The 23,616-nt window shown below is 46.6% G+C and overlaps 2 protein-coding genes and 1 pseudogene across 7 annotated transcripts in view; 2 read left to right on the forward strand and 1 right to left on the reverse strand.

Annotated features, from left to right (window-relative positions):
* The window catches only part of LOC129829075 (neurotrypsin-like), a 43,445-nt gene extending 34,978 nt beyond the window's left edge, over positions 1 to 8,467 (forward strand). The window contains exons 5-14 of the mRNA XM_055890549.1: positions 32 to 210; positions 314 to 461; positions 592 to 770; positions 842 to 983; positions 1,214 to 1,437; positions 1,557 to 1,698; positions 3,480 to 3,767; positions 3,855 to 3,977; positions 4,197 to 4,468; positions 4,624 to 8,467. Of these exons, the coding sequence (XP_055746524.1) occupies positions 32 to 210; positions 314 to 461; positions 592 to 770; positions 842 to 983; positions 1,214 to 1,437; positions 1,557 to 1,698; positions 3,480 to 3,767; positions 3,855 to 3,977; positions 4,197 to 4,468; positions 4,624 to 5,252 (2,326 nt within the window). The 3' untranslated portion in view covers positions 5,253 to 8,467. The remainder of the gene's footprint in view (positions 1 to 31; positions 211 to 313; positions 462 to 591; positions 771 to 841; positions 984 to 1,213; positions 1,438 to 1,556; positions 1,699 to 3,479; positions 3,768 to 3,854; positions 3,978 to 4,196; positions 4,469 to 4,623) is intronic.
* Positions 8,468 to 17,980: 9,513 nt separating this feature from the next.
* On the forward strand, positions 17,981 to 18,922 carry LOC129828513 (butyrophilin subfamily 3 member A3-like; annotated as a pseudogene).
* A 2,422-nt stretch (positions 18,923 to 21,344) lies between these two features.
* Positions 21,345 to 23,616, reverse strand: part of LOC129829078 (calcium/calmodulin-dependent protein kinase type II subunit gamma-like) — a 37,303-nt gene continuing 35,031 nt past the window's right edge. For all 6 annotated transcript variants that reach the window (XM_055890554.1, XM_055890553.1, XM_055890557.1 and 3 more), the window contains one exon: positions 21,345 to 23,606. The gene's annotated coding sequence lies outside the window, so the exon portion shown is untranslated. The remainder of the gene's footprint in view (positions 23,607 to 23,616) is intronic.

Raw genomic sequence — 23,616 nt, forward strand, 5'->3', positions numbered from 1 at the left:
TGTGTGTGTGTGTGTGTGTGTGTGTACTCAGTGAGATCGGCACAGCGTTGCAGCACTCCCGGTTCGGCTCGGGCTCCGGTCTCTTCCACTATGAGCGGCTGGGTTGCCGTGGTGATGAGAGCTCCATCAGCCAATGCCGGAGCAGGACATTTGTTACCGGGGATTGTAGCCATGGAAACGAGGCAGGGGTAGTGTGTGCTCCACCAAAAGGTCAGTAGAAAGCATCGGGAGCTAGAGAGAAGGAAAGAAAGTGCATATTGTTACATCTTGACCCTATTTAGCATCCATATTGGGTCATTGTTTCCTCCCCTAGGCAGTGGTCCTCCTCTACGATTGGTTGGAGGAGAGGAAGACTTTGAGGGGCGTGTTGAGGTGTTCCATGGCGGTAGGTGGGGCTCTGTCTGCGATGACCAATGGGACGACAGAGATGCAGAGGTGGTCTGTCGACAGCTGGGCTTCGGGTGAGTGTGTGTGTTTACGCGCATACAAGAGAGAATGAGGAGACAGAGGGAATCTGTAGTACCATTTATACTCAGCTCGAGGAAGAGTCATTATTGTGGTTTTGACACATTGATGTACCCATGTGTTTAGGGGTGTGGCGAAGGCCTGGTCATGGGCCCACTTTGGACAGGGCTCAGGTCCCATTCAATTGGACGCTGTAAGATGTACAGGAAATGAACTCTTCTTGGACCAGTGTCTTCATGGAGACTGGGAACAACACAACTGTGACCATATGGAAGATGCTGGGGTGTCCTGCAGCCCCTACACAGGTACACAAACACACACACATTCTGAAAACAGATATAACATGCACACAAATGACTGTGTGTGTATGTTCCAGACGGTGTGGTCCGGTTGGTAGGAGGAGACAGTCCATGGGAGGGTCGTGTGGAGGTGTTTCACTCTGGGGACTGGGGTACGGTGTGCGACGACCACTGGACTCAACAACACGCACAGGTGGTTTGTCGACAGCTCGGATACAGGTGTGTGGGTGTGTGTACTTTCCTTTGCAGACATGACCACACTTGGAAGAGACAATAGTGTCACAGTGTTGAATTTCATTGTTGTTGATTCCTGCAACTAGGAAGTCTCTGTTCATGTTTTAAAGGTAGACTCAGTGATATGACATCATCATAAATGTCAGAGCTTTATGGTAATCATCAACTACCAAGTTGCACCTTTAAGTTGAAGTAATTTCGTGGTCCACCTCTAGGGGACATGCTGACGTGATGGCTGACAGAACGTTTGGCGAGGGTTCTGGGCTCATCCTATTGGACGATGTTCGCTGTGAGGGAACGGAGTCGTCCCTGCTGGACTGTCGCCATGGCATATGGGGCCGTAGCGACTGTTCCCATGGAGAGGACGTGGGCATCCGTTGCAGAGCCGGAGCGAAAGAAGAAGAGACCAATGAGGTCCCGGCTGTTGCACCTGCCACAGGTGAGCCTGACAATATGTGCAAACTTCCATCCAGCCCTTTTTTTTCTTCTGGGGCTATTACTTTGAACAAGTATGTTTTCAAAGAAATCTGTGATGTTTATCATGTATGTGTGTTGCAGGTCCCCTGGTGCGTCTGGTAGGGGGTGGTAGCCATAAGGAAGGTCGAGTGGAGCTGTATCTCCATGGAGACTGGGGAAGTATCTGTGACTCAGGCTGGAGTGCCCTGAACGCCGCCGTGGTCTGCAGACAGCTGGGCCACAGGTGAGTGTGTGTGTCTGTGTGCTTTGGTGTGCATAGACCTACAGTTGGAGTGGGAAGTTTACATACACTTCAGCCAAATACATTTAAACTCAGTTTTTCACTATTCCTGACATTTAATCCTAGTAAAAATTGTTCAGTCAGTTGTCAGTTAGGATCACCATTTTATTTTAAGAATGTGAAATGTCAGAATAATAGTAGAGAGAGTGATTTATTTCAGCTTTTATTTATTTCGTCACATTCCCAGTGAATCAGAAGTTTACATACACTCAATTTTGTATTTGGTAGCATTGCCTTTAAATTGTTTAACTTGAGTCAAACGTTTCGGGTAGCCTTCCACAAGCTTCCCACAATAAGGTGAATTCTGGCCCATTCCTCCTGACAGAGCTGGTGTAACTGAGTCAGGTTAGTAGGCCTCCTTGCTCGCACACACTTTTTTCAGTTCTACCTACACATTTTCTATAGGATTGAGGTCAGGGATTTGTGATGGCCTTTCCATACCTTGTCCTGTCCTTGATACCTTGTCCTTAAGCCCTTTTGCCACAACTTTGGAAGTATGCTTGGGGTCATTGTCCATTTGGAAGACCCACTTGCGACCAAGCTTTAACTTCCTGACTGATGTCTTGAGATGCTGTATCGATATATCCACATAATTTTCCTGCCTCGTGATGCCATCTATTTTGTGAAGTGCCCCAGTCCCTCCTGTAGCAAAGCACCCCCACAACATGATGCTGCCACCCCCGTGCTTCACGGTTGGGATGGTGTTCGTCGGCTTGCAAGCCTCCCCCTTTTTCCTCCAAACATAATGATGGTCATTATGGCCAAACAGCTCTATTTTTGTTTCATCAGACTAGAGGACATTTCTTCAAAAAGTATGATCTTTGTCCCCATGTGCATTTGCAAACCGTAGTCGGGCTTTTTTATGGTGGTTTTGGAGCAGTGGCTTCTTCCTTGCTGAGCGGCCTTTCAGGTTATGTCGGTATAGGACTCGTTTTACTGTAGATATAGATACTTTTTTACCTTCGTCCAGCATCTTTACAAGGTCCTTTGCTGTTGTTCTGGGATTGATTTGCACTTTTCCACCAAAGTACGTTCCTTTCTAGGAGACAGAACGTGTCTCCTTCTTGAGCGATATGACGGCTGCGTGGTCCCATGGTGTTTATACTTGCATACTATTGTTTGTACAGATGAACGTGGTACCTTCAGGCGTTTGGAAATTGAAACTCCAAAACGCCTTCAGGCGTTTTGGAGGTCTACAATTTATTTTCTGGCTGATTTCCTTTGATTTCCCACGATGTCAAGCAAAGAGGCACTGAGTTTGAAGGTAGTCCTTGAAATACATTCACAGGTACAATTGACTCAAATTATGTCAATTAGCCTATCAGAAGCTTCTAAAGCCATGACAAAATTTTCTGGAATTTTCCATGCTCTTGAAAGGCACAGCCAACTAAGTGTATGTAAACTTCTAACCCACTGGAATTGTGATAGAGTGAATTATAAGTGAAATAATCTGTAAAGAATTGTTGGAAAAATTACTTGTCATGCACAAGTAGATGTCCAAACTGACTTGCTAAAACTATAGTTTGTTAACAAGAAATTTGTGGAGTGGTTGAAAAACAAGTTTTAATGACTCTAACCTAAGTGTGTGTAAACTTCCGACTTCAACTGTATGTGTGTTGAAGTAATTGTGTATATTCAGTCTATCCAGCATTTTCAATGTTTCTTATCAATTATCTGTCTTTCATCCTCACATTCCCACCCTTTCTCATCCCCATCTCCCTCAGTGGTCATGCGGTAGTGGTGGGTGGGTTCGGTCGGGGAAAGGGTCCCGTCCACCTGGACCAGGTGAGGTGTAGGGGGAAGGAGGACTTCCTGGGGGAGTGTCCATCTCTGGGCCGGAACCCTGAGGGCTGCAGACAGAGAGAGGATGCAGCGGTGAGCTGTGACCCCGCCCCCCAGGCAACAGAGGGCCAAGTCAGGCCAAGTGAGCGCACCTGTGGAGTGAGGAAGGTTGTGGAGGAAGGGAACGAGAGGAAGAGTGGAGTGGGAGGAGGAGGAGAGAATATACTCGGGTAAGAGAAGCTTTACCTATGGTTCAGATGTGCAGTACAGTATATCATACATGAGAACACATACACACATCTCCCCCTCTCCTCTAGCACGTCATGGCCGTGGCAGGTGTCAGTGTGGTTGGGTTCTGAGGGGAAAGATGGCCACCCTATTTGCAGCGGTACTCTGATCTCTCCCTGCTGGGCCCTCGCCTCCGCTCACTGCTTCACCAGGTGAGAGCACTTCTCCTTTGTCTTTTCTCCGCTCTTTTCCTGACATTTGTTTGCTCACTAGTTTTTGTTGCTCACGTCTTTTTTCTCTGCCTACATTTCTCCCCATCCAATTATCTGTACACCTTTTTAAAAAACTCCCTCCCCTATCTCTCCTTCGTCTATCTCTCTCTCGCTCTCTCGCTCTCTCTCTCGCTCCATCCCCATCCCTTCATCCTCTAGGTTTGGTATTGACCCGTCCCAGTACGTTGTGCGTGTGGGGGGTTCTTACCGAACTCTGACCCTGGAGAAAGTGGTGGTCCACAGGAAGTTCAGGTCAGATCAGGGTCCTGGGGGTCATGACCTGGCCCTGCTGAGGGTGCCCAGCCCCAAGGGTCACTGTTTGACTTTTGATCCCCACACCAATGCTGCCTGCCTCCCCACCCCGGACACTGCGGGTGGCAAGACCCCCTCCTCCTGCATCGCTGCGGTTACCGCAGGCTGGGACGGCCCAGGTACGCCTCACCTTCCACTCCCTCAACTCTGATCTCTCAACTACAACCTCTGAGGACATTGATTTGTGGTTTAGCATTGCCTACTGTACATCCAGTCTCCCCATTCACTCACAATCTCTTACTCTTCCTCCAACCACTCCCTTGTCCCTTCACAGATGCTGTGCTACAGTCCTGGGTACCCCTCCTGTCGTCATGGCAGTGTAAGAAGCGTTATGGGGATGGTTACTCTTCCCACAGCACGCTATGTGCCGGCAGCCCCCCTGACACACGCCGTCTCCACAAGAACAACGGTTGCCAAGGCAACTGGGGTGGCGGGCTGGTGTGCCAGGGAGACGGGGGACGATGGGTGTTGACCGGGATTGTCTCCGGGGGTTACGGTTGCAGCGACCCCTCAACCCCGGCACTCTACACACGGGTCGGCCGGTTCCGGCGCTGGATCGAGGAGGTCACACACACACACACGCAACAGCGGGAGCAGAACACACACAGTCAGGAGCACGAGGAGCTCACACACACGGAGGAGCGAAGCATACTCACATACGTTTATGACAAGCTGCAACACACACACTCCCAAGAGCAGAGCACACACACTGACCAATTCATACACACACAGCACAACAATATCCATACACACGATCACAATGAGCATAAACACACTCACGATCTGCAAAGCAACACTCACAATGAGCTCAAACACACACACAATCAGCATGCACATACACACACTCACGATAAACACTCCCAGACCCGCGAAGCTGTCACCCACACACACGCCCTGGTCTGATCGAGGACACGCCATTGGCTCACCAGCTGTGCCATGTGACTTTCCGAGGAAGAATGGATGATAATGGAGGAAGAGGAGGAGGACATGTTGGAAAAGACGGAGGGGGAGAAAGAGGAAAAAGACAACAAGAGAAGAGGAGAGATCCTCCTCTCCCTCTGCCTCCTGACCCAGACGATGTAAACCTCTAATATTCATGTCAACTCTGTCTGATAATTATCATAGCTGTGGTGTGTGTGTGTGTGTGTGTGTGTGTGTGTGTGTGTGTGTGTGTGTGTGTGTGTGTGTGTGTGTGTGTGTGTGTGTGTGTGTGTGTGTGTGTGTTACGCTAGCTGTGGGGTGTGTTACGCTAGCTGTGGTGTGTGTGTGTTACGCTAGCTGTGGTGTGTGTGTGTTACGCTAGCTGTGGGGTGTGTGTGTTACGCTAGCTGTGGGGTGTGTGTTACACTAGCTGTGGGGTGTGTGTGTTATGCTAGCTGTGGGGTGTGTGTGGTACGCTAGCTGTGGTGTGTGCTACGCTAGCTGTGGGGGTGTGTGTGTTACGCTAGCTGTGGTGTGTGTGTGTTATGTTAGTTGTGGTGTGTGTGTGTTACGCTAGCTGTGGTGTGTGTGTGTTACGCTAGCTGTGGGGGTGTGTGTGTTACATTAGCTGTGGGGTGTGTGTGTTACGCTAGCTGTGGTGTGTGTGTGTTACGCTAGCTGTGGGGGTGTGTGTGTTAAGTTAGTTGTGGTGTGTGTGTGTTACGCTAGCTGTGGGGTGTGTGTGTTACGCTAGCTGTGGGGGTGTGTGTGTTACATTAGCTGTGGGGTGTGTGTGTTACGCTAGCTGTGGTGTGTGTGTGTTGCGCTAGCTGTGGGGGTGTGTGTGTTAAGTTAGTTGTGGGGTGTCTGTGTTACGCTAGCTGTGGTGTGTGTGTTATGTTAGTTGTGGGATGTGTGTGTTACGCTAGCTGTGGGGTGTGTGTGTTACTCTAGCTGTGGGGGTGTGTGTGTTAAGTTAGTTGTGGGGTGTGTGTGTTACGCTAGCTGTGGGTGTGTGTGTTAAGTTAGTTGTGGGGTGTGTGTGTTACGCTAGCTGTGGTGTGTGTGTTATGTTAGTTGTGGGGTGTGTGTGTTACGCTAGCTGTGGTGTGTGTGTGTTACGCTAGCTGTGGGGTGTGTGTGTTACGCTAGCTGTGGGGTGTGTGTGTTACGCTAGCTGTGGGTGTGTGTGTTACGCTAGCTGTGGGGTGTGTGTGTTATGCTAGCTGTGGGTGTGTGTGTTATGCTAGCTGTGGGTGTGTGTGTTATGCTAGCTGTGGGTGTGTGTGTTATGCTAGCTGTGGGTGTGTGTGTTACGCTAGCTGTGGGTGTGTGTGTTACGTTAGTTGTGGGGTGTGTGTGTTACGCTAGCTGTGGGGTGTGTGTGTTACGCTAGCTGTGGGGTGTGTGTGTTACGCTAGCTGTGGGTGTGTGTGTGTTACGCTAGCTGTGGGGTGTGTGTGTTACGCTAGCTGTGGTGTGTGTGTTACGCTAGCTGTGGGGTGTGTGTGTTACGCTAGCTGTGGTGTGTGTGTTACGCTAGCTGTGGGGTGTGTGTGTTACGCTAGCTGTGGTGTGTGTGTGCGGGTATGGGTGCCATATGTGTGTGTGTGGAGGGGAGGTGGGATGCTGTATTGATCATGTGTAGCTAGACAACATGTCTTTTCTCTGACAGTGGGGTTGGCTTTTTTTATGATTGGTCTTGTGATGCCCTACTTAAATGTAAAGTCCATCCAGACTGATCGGTTGTTCCTTAACCAGTGGTAAAAAAAAAAAAAATGCTGTTCTGGACTATCTAATACCACGGTTGTATTTCTGAAGATTCTATTTCATTTACCTTGGAAATGGACTGGACTTTCTCTTCTTTCGAATGTGAACTGGACAACTCTTCTCTCTCCTTTCAAATAAACTGGACATTCTTGGGGGCCTAAAGCCGGACTCTTTGGGGGACAGCAGTTAGCCTTGAAGTGTGGGCCAGTAACCTGAGCTTAATGGTTCCTGTTCCCAGATTGCATCTGCCGCTGTGCCCTTGAGCAAGACACTTTACTGTTAGATCAAATTGCTCCAGGGATTCTGCACTGTGGCATACGCTGTGCCTCTCAACCGCACTGCAACATCACAAAAAAAGGACAATACAATTCTATGCTACTGTACTCTACTCTGTTCTATTCCTAATGTACTATGTTCTTCTCTCTCCTGTCAAAGCCATAGAGCCAAGGGATAGATGGATCATATTCATTATTTTCTACTGATCTCCCTGAACTGTTCTAGTTGTTAACATTGCCTGTAAATAGTTCTGATTGTTTGTGTGTTGCATTAATTATTGTCTAATTCCGATGGCCAAACAGTTAGACTTCCTGTAGTTGAATGTTCCTGTCTCTGTTCTCTGAGCGAATGTGTGTGATCTAACCAGTAGACGGCTATATTGTCGTATATTCAGAGCCATAATTTATCGTACGCTTGAGGGAGAGGTTGCCCCTAACCACAGATCTAGGATCAGATTAGCCAACTCCAAAGCTTAGCCATTAGGGAGGATACAAAAAGTTATGACCCAGAAGCAGTGGTTAGGGACAATAGCTCCCAACCCCAGACAGTATATGACCATGATTGTTTTCTGTTTTTGTTTTTTTACTGGATGGACTTCCTCAATCGTGTGCTGTGCCCTGGTGTTGTGTAGCATATTGTATTCTATAACTAATTGTTTCTCTCAAACAGGAAATGCTCCTATGCCTCTTTTGTGAATCCTCTACAGACGCCTACCTATCCAGTAACATGATGTGGTGTATACTATAGAATCGTTTCATGAAACTCCTCCCTGATGTTTGAATAAAACACTGTCCAGAGAATCATATTAAGTCAATGTAAATATTTCCATAGCTGGACATATTCCACCAAACCCGCATTGCATACTGTACACAGTGTGTGTGCGCACATAGGCAGCAGTAGTTTGTAAACGCAGACACTGCATAAACGATGCTTTTGTGGGTTTGATTGAATCCCGGCCAGAGGATTTATGTCTCTGTTTAACGCTGTGAAGAGTCTGACCCAGTAGAAATGTAAAACTGTCTTACAGCCATCCGTGTGTTCCTCTGACGGTTCTGTCTCTGTACTGAAACATGGTGGACTATTAAAGAGAGCAGGTCCTGTGTTGGTCTCGATGTGGACTTTTCTTTAATAAAACAGCTGCTTGATGGGTAGGTCCTGTGTTGAACTGTATGTGGCTGTACTGTTCCTTACCTCATAGTAACACCTGGGGGGAAAAGTGTCCCTTTAAGAGCAGGAGCTGGGTGACACCAATTAGCTAAAAGTGTGAATGAGTGGGTTACAGTGGCGAAAAAGAAAGGAAACGAGAAGTAAAGTTGTGGTGGAAAATAGGAAACCCCTAGACTCGTTTTTAGTCGGAGTGATGGTTTTGGACCAATGTAAACTGGGAGATCCTTATGAAGTCTAGTTAAATGTCATTGATGCGTTGGGTGACGTGACGTCAGTGAGGGTCACAAGAAGTGGGCTTATTTTGATTTTATGTGTGTCTGCGGAGCAGAAGAATCATACATTGGGCCTCAAGAAGATATATGAGTGGAATGTTTTGTGTATGGCTCTTCAAAGCAGAGCGCGTATAAAGGGGGTTCTCTCTGGGCCGGCCTATAAAATGTGAAGATGTAACACCTAAGGAAGTAGGTGGAGTGGTTGGCGCATGCTGACTGACCCATTTGGTAGATAGAGTGAATAAATTAATTTTATCCATGTACAGTTGAAGTCGGAAGTTTACATACACCTTAGCCAAATACATTTAAACTCAGTTTTTTCACAATTCCTGACATTTAATCAGAGTAAAAATTCCCTGTTTTAGGTCAGTTAGGATCACCACTTTATTTTAAGAATGTGAAATGTCAGAATAATATTAGAGAGAATGATTTATTTCAGTATTTATTTTATCACATTCCCAGTGGATCAGAAGTTTGCATACACTCAATTAGTATTTGGTAGCATTGCCATTAAATGGTTTAACTTGGGTCAAACGTTTCGGGCAGCCTTCCACAAGCTTCCCACAATAAGTTGGGTGAATTGTGGCCCATTCCTCCTGACAGAGCTGGTGTAACTGAGTCAGTTTTGTAGGCCTCCTTGGTCGCACACACTTTTTCAGTTCTGCCCACAACATTTCTATAGGATTGAGGTCAGCGCTTTGTGATGGCCACTCCAATACCTTGAATTTGTTGTCTTAAGCCATTTTGCCACAACTTTGGAAGTATGCTTGAGGTCATTGTCCATTTGGAAGACCCATTTGCGACCAAGCTTTAACTTCCTGACTGATCTCTTGAGATGTTGCTTCAATATATCCACATAATTTTCCTACCTCATGATGCCATCTATTTTGTGAAGTGCCCCAGTCACTCATGCAGCAAAGCACCCCCACAACAGTATGCTGCCACCCCTGTGCTTCATGTTTGGGATGGTGTTCTCCGGCTTGCAAGCGTCCCCCTTTTTCCTCCAAACATAACGATGGTCATTATGGCCAAACAGTTATATTTTTGTTTCATCAGACCAGAGGACATTTCTCCAAAAAGTACAATCTGTGTCCTCATGTGCAGTTACAAATCGTAGTCTGGCTTTTTTATTGTGGATTTGGAGCAGTGGCTTCTTCCTTGTTGATATAGGATATAGGACTCGTTTTACTGTGGATATAGATACTTTTGTACCTGTTTCCTCCAGCATATTCACAAGGTCCTTTGCTGTTGTTCTGTGATCGATTTGCACTTTTCACACCAAAGTATGTTCATCTCTAGGAGACAGAACGCTTCTCCTTCCTGTGCGGTATGACGGCTGCGTGGTCCCATGGTGTTTATACTTGCGTACTATTGTTTGTACAGATGAACGTGGTACCTTCAGGCGTTTGGAGTTGTGGAGGTCTCCAACTTTTTTTCTTTGAAGGTAGGCCTTGAAATACATCCACAGGTACAATTGACTCAAATGATGTCAATTAGCCTATCAGAAGCTTCAAAAGCCATGACATAATTTTCTGGAATTTTCCAAGCTGTTTAAAGGCACAGTCAACTTAGTGTATGTAAACTTCTAACCCACTGGAATTATGATACAGTAAATTATAAGTGAAATAATATATCTGTAACGAATTGTTAGAAAAATGACTTGTGTCATGCACAAGTAGATGTCCAAACCGACTTGCCAAAACTATAGTTTGTTAACAAGAAATTTGTGGAGTGGTTGAAAAACGAGTTTTAATGACTCCAACCTGTGTATGTAAACTTCCGACTTCAACTGTATGAAGAGTCTCTCCCTTCTCATGTTGGGCTAAATGAGATAGCCTGTAAGAGCTTCCGTGCACAAACCCCTTCAGTGCCATATATGCAAAAGATTTGAACATGTCAAGTGTATGCAGACAGGAAGAGAATCGAATGCCAGTGGAGGTTAGATATTGCAATTGTGGCTGCGAACATGCACACACATTTCCAGATTGCACTGTTAGGGTAAAAAAGACAGAGGTGGCACAAGTAAGGGCTGTCCAGCGTGTCACCTATCTGGAGGCGGTGAGAAGAGTGGAAGGAGCGAGTAGAGCTGAAGACGCAATGGTAGTAGAGCCTACACCAGTGACTGTTTGTCAGCAACCAAGGTGGACTGCGTAATATGTATTGCAACGGTCATAACCTGCACAGCAGAAATGACGTCCTCCAGCAGTCTCCTGTCTGAAGATCAGTTCCAGTGCCTCATCTGTCTGGATGTGTTCGCTGAGCCAGTCACCACTTGTCACCAGTCACCACATGTGGACACAACTTCTGCAAGGATGGTTTTAGTGGATACTGACTTGTGCCAGTCTCCACTGTGTAAGTGGCCTTCAAACAAGAGACCATGGGCCCTGTTTCCCAAAAGCATCTTAAAACTAAGTTTGTCGTTAAAAAAATCCTTTGGTTCTAAGAGGAACATAGACTTAATATGCTTTTGGGAAACCGGGTCCTGATCTCAGTGGAAATACTTGCTTTGCTGAGATTGCTGCTCAGTTCAGGAAGTCAGTTTAAGTGTAATTGAAAGCTCCCTGTAGCCCGGACCAAAGCCTTGCCAAGCCTGGAGAAGTGTCCTGTGATGTTTGCAACAAGGTGCAAAGCCCTAAAGTCCTACCTGGAGTGTCTGACCTCTTTCTGTGAAATGCACGTGCAGCCTCATAAGAGAATCGCAAGCATGAAGAGACACAAGCTAATTGACCCTGTGGAGAACCTGGAAGACAGGATGTGTAAGAAGCATGACAGAATTTTTTTTATCCAAGATGGCGTAGCAGTCAGACGTCTTTTGTCCTCGTCTTGTCGTGTCCCGTGTATATATCTTTTTCTTCGCATATCTTTTTTAAATTCTTTCTAAAACTCAACTTCAAACACTCTCTGAAACCCGCCTCACCCAATGTGGTGCGGATCTGTTTTTTTCTAAACTATTATTCACCTCGAATCCGAAATCCCCCAACAGAAGCTAGCCAGCTCACTAGCTACTAGCTAGTAGTCAGCAGCTAACTTTTAGCTCAGAAAGCTCTCGCCAGTCTGTACAACACGACTCAAACCAGAGCATACCAGACCTATTATCTCTCCATATCCCCGAATTCCTACCGCAAGCTCTAGACATTTTCACCTGGATCTTCGCAGCTAGCTAGCTGCTATCCGAGTATTGGCTAACGTCGGTCCCGGAGCAAGCATCAATTAGCCTGAAGCTAGCCCATGCTAGGCCCTTTCTCCCGGTTAGCTAAAGAGGCCCTTCAGCCACCCCTGGGCTAAAATACCCGGACCCCTTCTACTGCCGGTACGGGGCACGGAACCCCACCGATCCTTCACGAATGGACTACGACATAATCTGCTCGAGGGGGTACTCAACTGGCCTCTACATCGCGACCACCCCTGATTACCCGCTAGCCGTGGCCCGCTAGCTGCTAGCTGTCTAGAGCATATTGGACTGTTAGCTGTATAGATCCATCGGCCAATTTCTTGGGCCACTATAACTATTATGCCAATTGGACTTGGACTCCTCTGCTACTCGGAACCCTACTAATCCATCACGACTGGTCTACCGACGTCACCGCACGCGGAGGCCAAAACAGACTTTCCTCCGTCAAGACGTCCCTTTAAGGCCCTTCTGCTAGCTTGCTAGTCCCGGTCTGCTAGCTTGCTATCCCCGGTCTGCTAGCTGTCTGAATCACCGTGTCTTCAGCCAGCCCAACCACTCACTGGACCCCTATGATCACCCGGCTACGCATGCCTCTCCCTAATATCAATATGCCTTGTCCATTACTGTCCTGGTTAGTGATTATTGTCTTATTTCACTGTAGAGCCTCTAGCCCTGCTCAATATGCCTTAACCTAGCATTTAGTTCCACCTCCCACATATGCTGTGGCATCACCTGGTTTAAACGTTTCTAGAGACAATATCTCTCTCATCATTACTCAATGCTTAGGTTTACATCCAATGTACTTACATCCTACCGTACCCTTGTCTGTACATTATGCCTTGAATCTATTCTCTTATGCCCAGAAACCTGCTCCTTTTACTCTCTGCTCTGAACGCACTAAACGACCAGTCCTGATAGCCTTCAGCCGTACCCTCATCCTACTCCTCCTCTGTTCCTCTGGTGATGTAGAGGTTAATCCAGGCCCTGCAGTGCCTAGCCCCACTCCTACTCCCCAGGTACTCTCAATTGTTGACTTCTGTAACCGTAAAAGCCTTGGTTTCATGCATGTTAACATTAGAAGCTTCCTCCCTAAGTTTGTTTTATTCACTGCTTTAGCACACTCCGCCAAACCGGATGTCCTAGCCGTGTCTGAATCCTGGCTTAGGAAATTTCCATCCCTAACTATAACATTTTCTGACAAGATAGAACTGCCAAAGGGGGTGGTGTTGCAATCTACTGCAGAGATAGCCTGCAGAGTTCTGTCTTACTATCCAGGTCTGTACCCAAACAATTCAAACTTCTATGGTTAAAAATCCATCTTTCCAGAAACAAGTATCTCACTATTGCCTCTTGCTATAGACCACCCTGTGCTCCCAGCTGTGCCCTGGACATCCTATGTGAATTTATTGCCCCCCATCTATCTTCGGAGCTCGTGCTGCTAGGTGACCTTAACTGTGACATGCTTAACACCCTGGCCATCCTACAATCTAAACTTGATGCCCTCAATCTCACTCAAATGATCAATGAACCCACCAGGTACAACCCCAAATCTGTAAACTCAGGCACCCTCATAGATATCATCCTAACCAACCTGCCCTCTAAACACACCTCTGCTGTTTTCAACCAAGATCTCAGCCATCACTGCCTCATTGCCTGCATCCGTAATGGGTCTGCGGTCAAACGACCACCCCTCATCACTGTCAAACGCTCCCTAAAACACTTCAGCAAGCAGGACTTTCTAATCGACCTGGCCAGGGTATCCTGGAAGGATATTGACCTCATCCCGTCAGTAGAGGATGCCTGGTTATTCTTTAAAAGTGCCTTCCTCACCCTCTTAAATAAGCATGCCCCGTTCAAAAAATGTAGAACCAGGAACAGATATAGCCCTTGGTTCTCTCCAGACCTGACTGCCCTTGACCAGCACAAAAACATCCTGTGGCGTTCTGCATTAGCATCGAACAGCCCCCGTGATATGCAACTTATCAGGGAAGTTAGGAACAAATATACACAGGCAGTTAGGAAAGCTAAGGCTAGCTTTTTCAAGCAGAAATTTGCATCCTTTAGCACAAACTCAAAAAAGTTCTGGGACACTGTAAAGTCCATGGAGAATAAGAGCACCTCCTCCCAGCTGCCCACTGCACTGAGGCTAGGAAACACTGTTACCACCGATAAATCCACCATAATTGAGAATTTCAATTTCAAATTTTTCTATGGCTGGCCATGCTTTCCACCTGGTTACCCTTACCCCGGTCAACAGCCCTGCGCTCCCCACAGCAACTCGCCAAAACCCCCCCACACTTCCCCTTCACCTAAATCCAGATAGCTGATATTCTGAAAGAGCTGCAAAATCTTGACCCCTACAAATCAGCCAGGCTAGACAATCTGGACCCTCTCTTTCTAAAATTATCTGCCGAAATTGTTGCAACCCCTATTACTAGGCTGTTCAACCTCTCTTTCGTATCGTCTGAGATTCCCATAGATTGGAAAGTTGCCGCGGTCATCCCCCTCTTCAAAGGGGGAGACACTCTAGACCCAAACTGCTACAGACATATATATACTCTACCCTGCCTTTCTAAGGTCTTCGAAAGCCAAGTTAACAAACAGATTACCGACCATTTCAAATCCCAAAGTACATTCTCCGCTATGCAATCTGGTTTCAGAACTGGTCATGGGTGCACCTCAGCCACGCTCCAGGTCCTAAACGATATCATAACCGCCATCGATAAGAGACATTACTGTGCAGCCGTCTTCATCGACCTGGCTAAGGCTTTCGACTCTGTCAATCAAACCATTCTTATTGGCAGACTCAACAGCCTTGGATTCTCAAATGATTGCCTCGACTGGTTCACCAACTACTTCTCTGATAGAGTTCAGTATGTCAAATCGGAGGGCCTGTTGTCCGGACCTCTGGCAGTCTCTATGGGGTGCCACAGGGTTCAATTATCTGTATAGACTCTCTTCTCTGTATACATCAATGATGTCGCTCTTGCTGCTGGTGATTCTTTGATCCACCTGTATACCTCTGGCCCTTCTTTGGACACTGTGTTAACTAACCTCCAGATGAGCTTCAATGCCATACAACTCTCCTTCTGTGGCCTCCAAATGCTCTTAAATGCAAGTAAAACTAAATGCATGCTCTTCAACCGATCGCTGCCCGCACCTGCCCGCCCGTCCAGCATCACTACTCGGGACGGTTCTGACTTAGAATATGTGGACAAATACAAATACTTAGGTGTCTGGTTAGACTGTAAACTCTCCTTCCAGACTCACATTAAACATCTCCAATCCAAAATTAAATCTAGATGACCTATTTCGCAACAAAGCATCCTTCATTCATGCCGCCAAACATACTCTCGTAAAACTGACCATCCTACCGATCCCCGACTTCGGCGATGTCATTTACAAAATAGCCTCCAAAACTCTACTCAACAAATAGTATGCAGTCTACCACAGTGCCATCCGTTTTGTCACCAAAGCTCCATGTATGACCCACCACTGTGACCTGTACGCTCTCGTTGTCTGGCCCTCGCTTCATACTCGTCGCCAAACCCACTGGCTCCAGGTCATCTACAAGTCTCTGCTAGGTAAAGCCCCGCCTTATCTCAGCTCACTCGTCACCATAGCAGCACCCACCCGTAGCACGCGCTCCAGCAGGTATATCTCACTGGTCACCCCCTCTCCTTCCAGTTCTCTGCTGCCAATGACTGGAACGAACTGCAAAAATCACTAAAGCTGGAGACTCACCTCCCTCACTAGCTTTAAGCACCAGCTGTCAGAGCAGCTCACAGATCACTGCACCTGTACATAGCTCATCTGTAAATAGCCCATCCAATCTACCTCATCCCCATACTGTATTTATTTATTTATCTTGCTTCTTTGCACCCCTGTATATCTACTTGCACATTCATCTTCTGCACATTCTACCATTCCAGTGTTCAATTGCTATATTGTAATTACTTCGTCACCATGGTCTATTTATTGCCTTACCTCTCTTATCCTACCTCATTTGCACATGCTGTATATAGATTTTTCTATTGTATAATTGATTGTATGTTTGTTTATTCCATGTGTAACTCTGTGTTGTTGTATGTGTCGAACTGCTTTGCTTTATGTTGGTCAGATCGCAGTTGCAAATGAGAACCTGTTCTCAACTAGCCTACCTGGTTAAATAAATGTGATGGAAGACGCGATGAAATCTCGCGTCTTGTGACGGCCGGCCGCCCAACAACCTGCCCGCTTGACCCTATCCCCTCCTCTCTTCTCCAGACCATTTCCGGAGACCTTCTCCCTTACCTCACCTCGCTCATCAACTCATCCTTGACCGCTGGCTACGTCCCTTCCGTCTTCAAGAGAGCGAGAGTTGCACCCCTTCTGAAAAAACCTACACTCGATCCCTCCGATGTCAACAACTACAGACCAGTATCCCTTCTTTCTTTTCTCTCCAAAACTCTTGAACGTGCCGTCCTTGGCCAGCTCTCCTGCTATCTCTCTCAGAATGACCTTCTTGATCCAAATCAGTCAGGTTTCAAGACTAGTCACTCAACTGAGACTGCTCTTCTCTGTATCACGGAGGCGCTCCGCACTGCTAAAGCTAACTCTCCCTCCTCTGCTCTCATCCTTCTAGACCTATCGGCTGCCTTCGATACTGTGAACCATCAGATCCTCCTCTCCACCCTCTCCGAGTTGGGCATCTCCGGCGCGGCCCACGCTTGGATTGCGTCCTACCTGACAGGTCGCTCCTACCAGGTGGCGTGGCGAGAATCTGTCTCCTCACCACGCGCTCTCACCACTGGTGTCCCCCAGGGCTCTGTTCTAGGCCCTCTCCTATTCTCGCTATACACCAAGTCACTTGGCTCTGTCATAACCTCACATGGTCTCTCCTATCACTGCTATGCAGACGACACACAATTAATCTTCTCCTTTCCCCCTTCTGATGACCAGGTGGCGAATCGCATCTCTGCATGTCTGGCAGACATTTCAGTGTGGATGACGGATCACCACCTCAAGCTGAACCTCGGCAAGACGGAGCTGCTCTTCCTCCCGGGGAAGGACTGCCCGTTCCATGATCTCGCCATCACGGTTGACAACTCCATTGTGTCCTCCTCCCAGAGCGCTAAGAACCTTGGCGTGATCCTGGACAACACCCTGTCGTTCTCAACTAACATCAAGGCGGTGGCCCGTTCCTGTAGGTTCATGCTCTACAACATCCGCAGAGTACGACCCTGCCTCACACAGGAAGCGGCGCAGGTCCTAATCCAGGCACTTGTCATCTCCCGTCTGGATTACTGCAACTCGCTGTTGGCTGGGCTCCCTGCCTGTGCCATCAAACCCCTACAACTCATCCAGAACGCCGCAGCCCGTCTGGTGTTCAACCTTCCCAAGTTCTCTCACGTCACCCCGCTCCTCCGCTCTCTCCACTGGCTTCCAGTTGAAGCTCGCATCCGCTACAAGACCATGGTGCTTGCCTACGGAGCTGTGAGGGGAACGGCACCTCAGTACCTTCAGGCTCTGATCAGGCCCTACACCCAAACAAGGGCACTGCGTTCATCCACCTCTGGCCTGCTCGCCTCCCTACCACTGAGGAAGTACAGTTCCCGCTCAGCCCAGTCAAAACTGTTCGCTGCTCTGGCACCCCAATGGTGGAACAAACTCCCTCACGACGCCAGGACAGCGGAGTCAATCACCACCTTCCGGAGACACCTGAAACCCCACCTCTTCAAGGAATACCTAGGATAAAGCAATCCTTCTGCCCCCCCCCCCCCCCCCCCCCTTAAAAGATTTAGATGCACTATTGTAAAGTGGCTGTTCCACTGGATGTCATTAGGTGAATGCACCAATTTGTAAGTCGCTCTGGATAAGAGCGTCTGCTAAATGACTTAAATGTAAATGTAATGTGAAATACATATTTATTTATTTTACTCCTTGAGATGTTCTGTAGGACGACTAGACGTGTATTTTTGAGTTCTGCACTGAGACAGACCACAAGACTCACCACAGTTGAACTGGGGAAGACATAGGCACAAGTACAGCAGATGATCCAGGAGCGAATCAAGATGATTCAGGAGCTACTCCAGATGATTCATGAGCGACTCCAGATGATTCAGGAGCTACTCCAGATGATTCATGAGCTACTCCAGATGATTCATGAACGACTCCAGATGAATCAGGAGTTCAAACAATCAATAGTGCTCAGCAAGAGAGATGCAGAGAGAGAGATGACAGACAGCATGCAGGTCTTCACTGATCGGATGCACTCTATTGAGAAATACCAGGCTAAATTCACTGAGGAGAAGCAGCTCTCAAACACTAAGGCCCACCTTCACCACAGTTCCCCATCCCGGTGTACCCCTCCAAACACCAAGGACTGGTCTGAGATCAGTAATCACAGTGAGCTGTGTGTGGTGAATGTGAGGAGAGTTTTGAGGAGCTCTGTGTCTGAGCTGGAGGAGAAGGTGAGGAGAGCATTTCTTGAGCTTAGGGAGACTCTGGACCCTGATACAGCAAATACCTGGCTCATCCTATCTAAGGACAAGAAACAAGTGAGAACTGGAGCAGAATGAATAATCTCCCTGACAACCCAGAGAGGTTTGTTTGGAATCGCTCTGTCCTGGGAAAGGAGGGCTTCTCAGGGAGATTTTACTATGAGGTGCAGGTGGAGGGGAATACTTGGTGGAGGTTAGGGGTGGCCAGAGAGTCCATTGACAGGAAGATGTATACACAGAGCACTAAGAATGGATACTGGAATGTGGGACTGAGGGATGAGTATGAGGCCTTCAGCTGTTCCCGTGTCACTTTCTTCTTGGCGAAGCCCCAGAAGGTAGGGGTGTTTGTGGATTATGAGGAGGGTCAGATCTCCTTCTATAATGTGGAGGCCAGGTCTCATATGTACTCTTTCATTGGCTACACCTTCCCTGAGAAACTCAGTGTTATTTGAAATTGGGTTAACTGATGATGAAAACTCATTGGTCATCTCCCCCGTCAATCACATGGCCTAGGAAACTTGTTGAGAGAACTGAAAATGTTGATCCTACGTCATGTTCTATTTGCCTAGCTATGTAGACTGAGAGTACAAAACTTTAGGGACATGACATAGACTGACTGACCTGGTGAATCCAGGCGAAAGATATCCCTTATTGATGTCACTTGCTAAATCCACTTTAATCAGAGTAGATGAAGGAGAGGACTGGTTAAAGAATCATTTTTAAGCCTTGAGACATAGTGTGCCATTCAATGGGCCATACAAAAGATTTAAATGCCTTTGAACCGGGTATGGTAGTAGGTGCCAGGCACACCGGTTTGAGTGTCAAGAACTGCCAAGCTGCTGGGTTTTTCACACTCAACAGTTTCCCATGTGCATCAAGAATGGTCCACCACCCAAAGGACATCCAGCCAACTTGACACAGCTGTGGGAAGCATTGGATTTAACATGGGCCAGCATCCCTGTGGATTGCCTTTGACACCTTGTAGAGTCCATGCCCCGACGAATTGAGGCTGTTCTGAGGGCAAAGGGGAGCGCAACTCAATATTAGGAAGGTGTTCCTAATGTTTTGTATTCTCAATGTATATCAAGATGTCTAACGTTCATGGTATACTGTTTAATCTAATGTGAAGGTTAAACAAAATAAATACTTGACTAAGCTCTAAGAAGGAATGAGTGACTGGTATCTAGTTCTCTCTCTAAATATGTCATCTAATTCTACAGAATCATACATCATTCATCTGACAGAAAGGGCAGGTTTTCTGCATTTATTAATGCTGATCTGTTCCCTGTTCTTCTAAGTATATGAAGCGCTAACGCCTCCTTTTGGCCTCAGATAGAACTGTTCTTCAGTGGCTGACCTTGAGAGCTGTATCTTAGCCCAGGGCACCAGGTCATATTGTACAATGACAATATGACTCAAGTTCCCTGTGGAGACCAGGGGTAATTCTCAATAGTCTTTCCTCTTGACACACCCCACCCCCCCGGCTGCTTCTGCTTCTCAAAGTGCAGCTTGGATATTCATCCTTTGTGTATTGTCAGTTTTCATAGAGAGAAGTGTGTTTCTGCACTGTGATAGAATATAATAGAGTAAAGTAGAGCAGGGAGTAGAATGAAGGGACATGTACTTTAATATCATGATCTAGTGAGTAAACAAGGGGAGTATTCAAGCTAAGTGTTAAGATTGGTGGAGGAGGACCCTCGGACCTTCTCTTTTCCCTCTGACATTTTGAGGCGGGAAGAAGACGAGATGAGAGACGAGGAATTGAGGAAAGACTTGAGAATGAGCTCAGGCTATCTATTCCCAGCTCATGTCTACATGATGTTTGTGACCTTTGAGAAGACTGAAAGGTAGAGAACAAGAGTGATAGAGGCAGATGGCCAGAGAGATAAATAGAATGCTGGAAAGGTGATGGTAGGTTGGTTGGTAAACCTGTGTGTTAGTACTAGTATATGTGTGTGTGTGTTCATGAACGTGTGTATTTGATGGTGGTGGGGTGTGTGTGTGTGTAGAAGCTGACCTGCAGCAGTGTCCTCATTAATCACAGAGAAGAGAGGGACCCAGAGACTTGTCCTACATCTCAGACACACACAGGAATACACAGTCTGCCTTAAATAAGGTTCCAATACTGCCCTAAATAGGCATAGGCTAGAGTCACCTTCCATGAGAACAACAGGACAGGAAATCTTTAAATAAGACTTAAAAGGCCTGATAGACACACTATCAATAGCTTTAGGGCACATGTCAAACTCATTCCACAGAAGGCCGAGTGTCTGCTGGGTTTCGCTTTTCCCTTGTACTTGATTGATGGTCACTAATTATTGTCTCGGTCTTAATTGAAAGGAAAAACCAGCAAACACTACGCCTTCCCTAGCACACCACTTAGAGGCAATCTACTGGGCGTGCATTCTTAGGGTTAGCAGAACATTGGAACACCTAGGCCTCGATTTAATCAGATCAAGCCTTAAACCTCGTTAGCAGACATCCGTTTTGGAAGTGTAACTGTGGTATGAGCTGACAAATAGGGGAGTGACTGCTCATGCCACAAACCACTCCCTTACTATCCCTACAGTTAGAAGTTCAAAACAGAGCTAGAAATTGGAGTCTGATGCATGCTTTCATGTACATTTGGATGTGAATGTATAGCCTATCAGTCTAATCGAGGTGTAGACAATCAAACAAACGTTTTTTAACTTGTAATGCAGCTGCATGAATTAAGGCCACTGTATAGGATTTTGTCAGATTACAAAATTGGGTGGTTTCGTTGAATCCAATGGCAGTTTCCGCAAAAAGCCAATGCTAGGAGCCGCTTGTGGATTTTACAGCTCTAATGCAGTTCCACCTCCGACACTTCCAAAATATCCGCTGTGTGGCGGCTAGCGCAGGCCTGATATAATCTAGCCCCTAGTTTTACATTAAAAGAGACACGGAGACAAAACGGTGCTGAAATAGTATTTTTATTAAATACTTTCAAGATCCAAGTTTCGAAGAATAACAAAGCTATGATAAAGGACCTACTAACAATTAGACAAACATTTGATCGTCCTCAATTCATGGTTTTAATTTACCGTACATCATGATCATGCAAAGAAACTCCAGCATCCAACGACTGCTGGGGAAAGAAAGCGCAGCCCGACAGGTTAACATCACGACGCAGGGAGAGTACTGACAATGAGCTTCATAACAAGCTAAGGCTCCTCAATCCTTTTTGTAATTAAATAGTATTTTTTGTTTATTTTATTATCTCATGTCACCTATTTAATATGCTGGACGGAGGCGGAGTTCTTATTTTTCTTCATTTCAAAATATGCAAATATGATAGTTATTATATACCCTATCCTCCGTCCTAGTTCAGGTAGGTGCACGGTAGAGATGCTTAAACTGAAACATGCATACATTGCTCTCTGGTTTAACTCCACAAATACTTCTCGGAACACTTCCCTCCACCTGAATGGGCAATATAAGGACTAAAATCCCACTGTCTGGGTGAAATAAAATTTATAAATTTACTGGTAATCAATAAAAATTCAGTTGTCTCCTCGTTTACCCTCCATTTCCTCCTGTGTGTGTGTAACAGATTTATATCCTCAACAACTTATCTGAATTCAGTCCATTCCATCCCTGTTATATTCTAACCAGCTAGTCTGATCAGTTTAATAGTTGGCCTAACTTTAGTGTGTGTGCGCGTATAGAATGCACAACTTTCCAAAAAGCAGAGAATTTTTTTTTTTTTTTTTAACTGTCAACAAAACCCAAACCAGCAAACAGAGACCCACACATATATACACACATTCACACAGATAAACAGACTGCTCAGAGGGAGAGACACTTACTAATGGGACGAAAACACAAACAAACGTGCCAGGGTTTCACCATGGGCACTGCAGTGGTGAAGATACGTTACAAAACCTGACACCACAGTGTGTGTGCGCAAGTGTGTGCACGATATGTATTTACACAGGATATTACGAGACTGACAGCTCAGGACATCAGGTTGAAATAAGAATTTGGGAGGTGTATGTGTTGGTATACATGTGTGTGTAGAGGTCAGAGGTTGTCAAAATGGTGTCAGTAACATGGACATGGGACTAGAGCTGGTTGGTGTGTGTTAGACAAGTGTCCACCCCTTTGTCATGCTCTCTGAGTGACTCTTAGACACACGTACATGTTATGTATAATCACACACACACGCCATGTATACACAGCCAGGGGGTGGGAGTGAGAAACGGAGAATGGAGGGACAAAAAAAAAAGGGAGAAGTCTTAGGGAAAAAAAGAAAAAAAAGGAGGACAAGGGGGAGAGGAAGAAGGAAAACATTTCAAATGCAGATGCCTTTCCCCCAAATTTGCCATCTCCCACTGCAGAACAATAAAACAGACAGCAGGTACATACTGCAGGTTCACTTTCACAAAACTTATTTTTTTAACTCAGTCGCTTAAAATTGACTACATCAGACTCAGTCCACAGAAACGCAACGTAAACAAGGCTAAAAACACAACAGAAACAGTGCTCTGGAATGCACCCCTACCTTCCCTTCAAAACAAATAAAAAACAAAACAACAAACTCCTACAAAGCCTAAAGTTCTACACTTTGGTGCTTCACCTTTTGATATCAAGTTTCTCGCATCAGGTTCTTACATATTTCTGATTGAAACAACTGTCCTTCCAAATAGAATTCTGCTTGGGAATTCTCCATTTACATTCTCTGGGAAAGAGAGCAAATCCTGCTCCGGAGATTATTTTTTCCCATGTCCTCTACTACCATCACACACACTCTCCTCTCATCATATATATAAATGCTTGTTAGGGTTGGGTGTTATCTTGTACTAGTCATATATTACACTGTATACTCATTCTCATAACAAGTTCAAGAACCCGTTCCTCCCCGCTCCTCTCATCTCAAAATGGCGGCCATGGACGGGAGACAAAATGGCTGCCGGGTGGGAGGGGTCAGAAGTCAAAGGACGAGCCCTCCTATTGGCCGTCAGATGCATGCATCATCCCACAGGGGCGGAATCCACACTTGGCCGGCCCCCAGCGGATCAAAGGAGAGACTGGATTGGTTGGTGTTGGAGAGGGTGCAGTCTTGCCCGGCCGGGCTCCTGGCATTGGTCAACCCACAAAGAGGACACGCCCCCAAAACACACGCCGAAAACACGCCCCAAAACTCACACTCCAACAGCCTGGAGCGTTTGGACACCTGAGAGAAA

This window comes from Salvelinus fontinalis, chromosome 30, assembly GCF_029448725.1.
Source record: "Salvelinus fontinalis isolate EN_2023a chromosome 30, ASM2944872v1, whole genome shotgun sequence".
Classification (NCBI taxonomy): Eukaryota; Metazoa; Chordata; class Actinopteri; order Salmoniformes; family Salmonidae; genus Salvelinus; species Salvelinus fontinalis.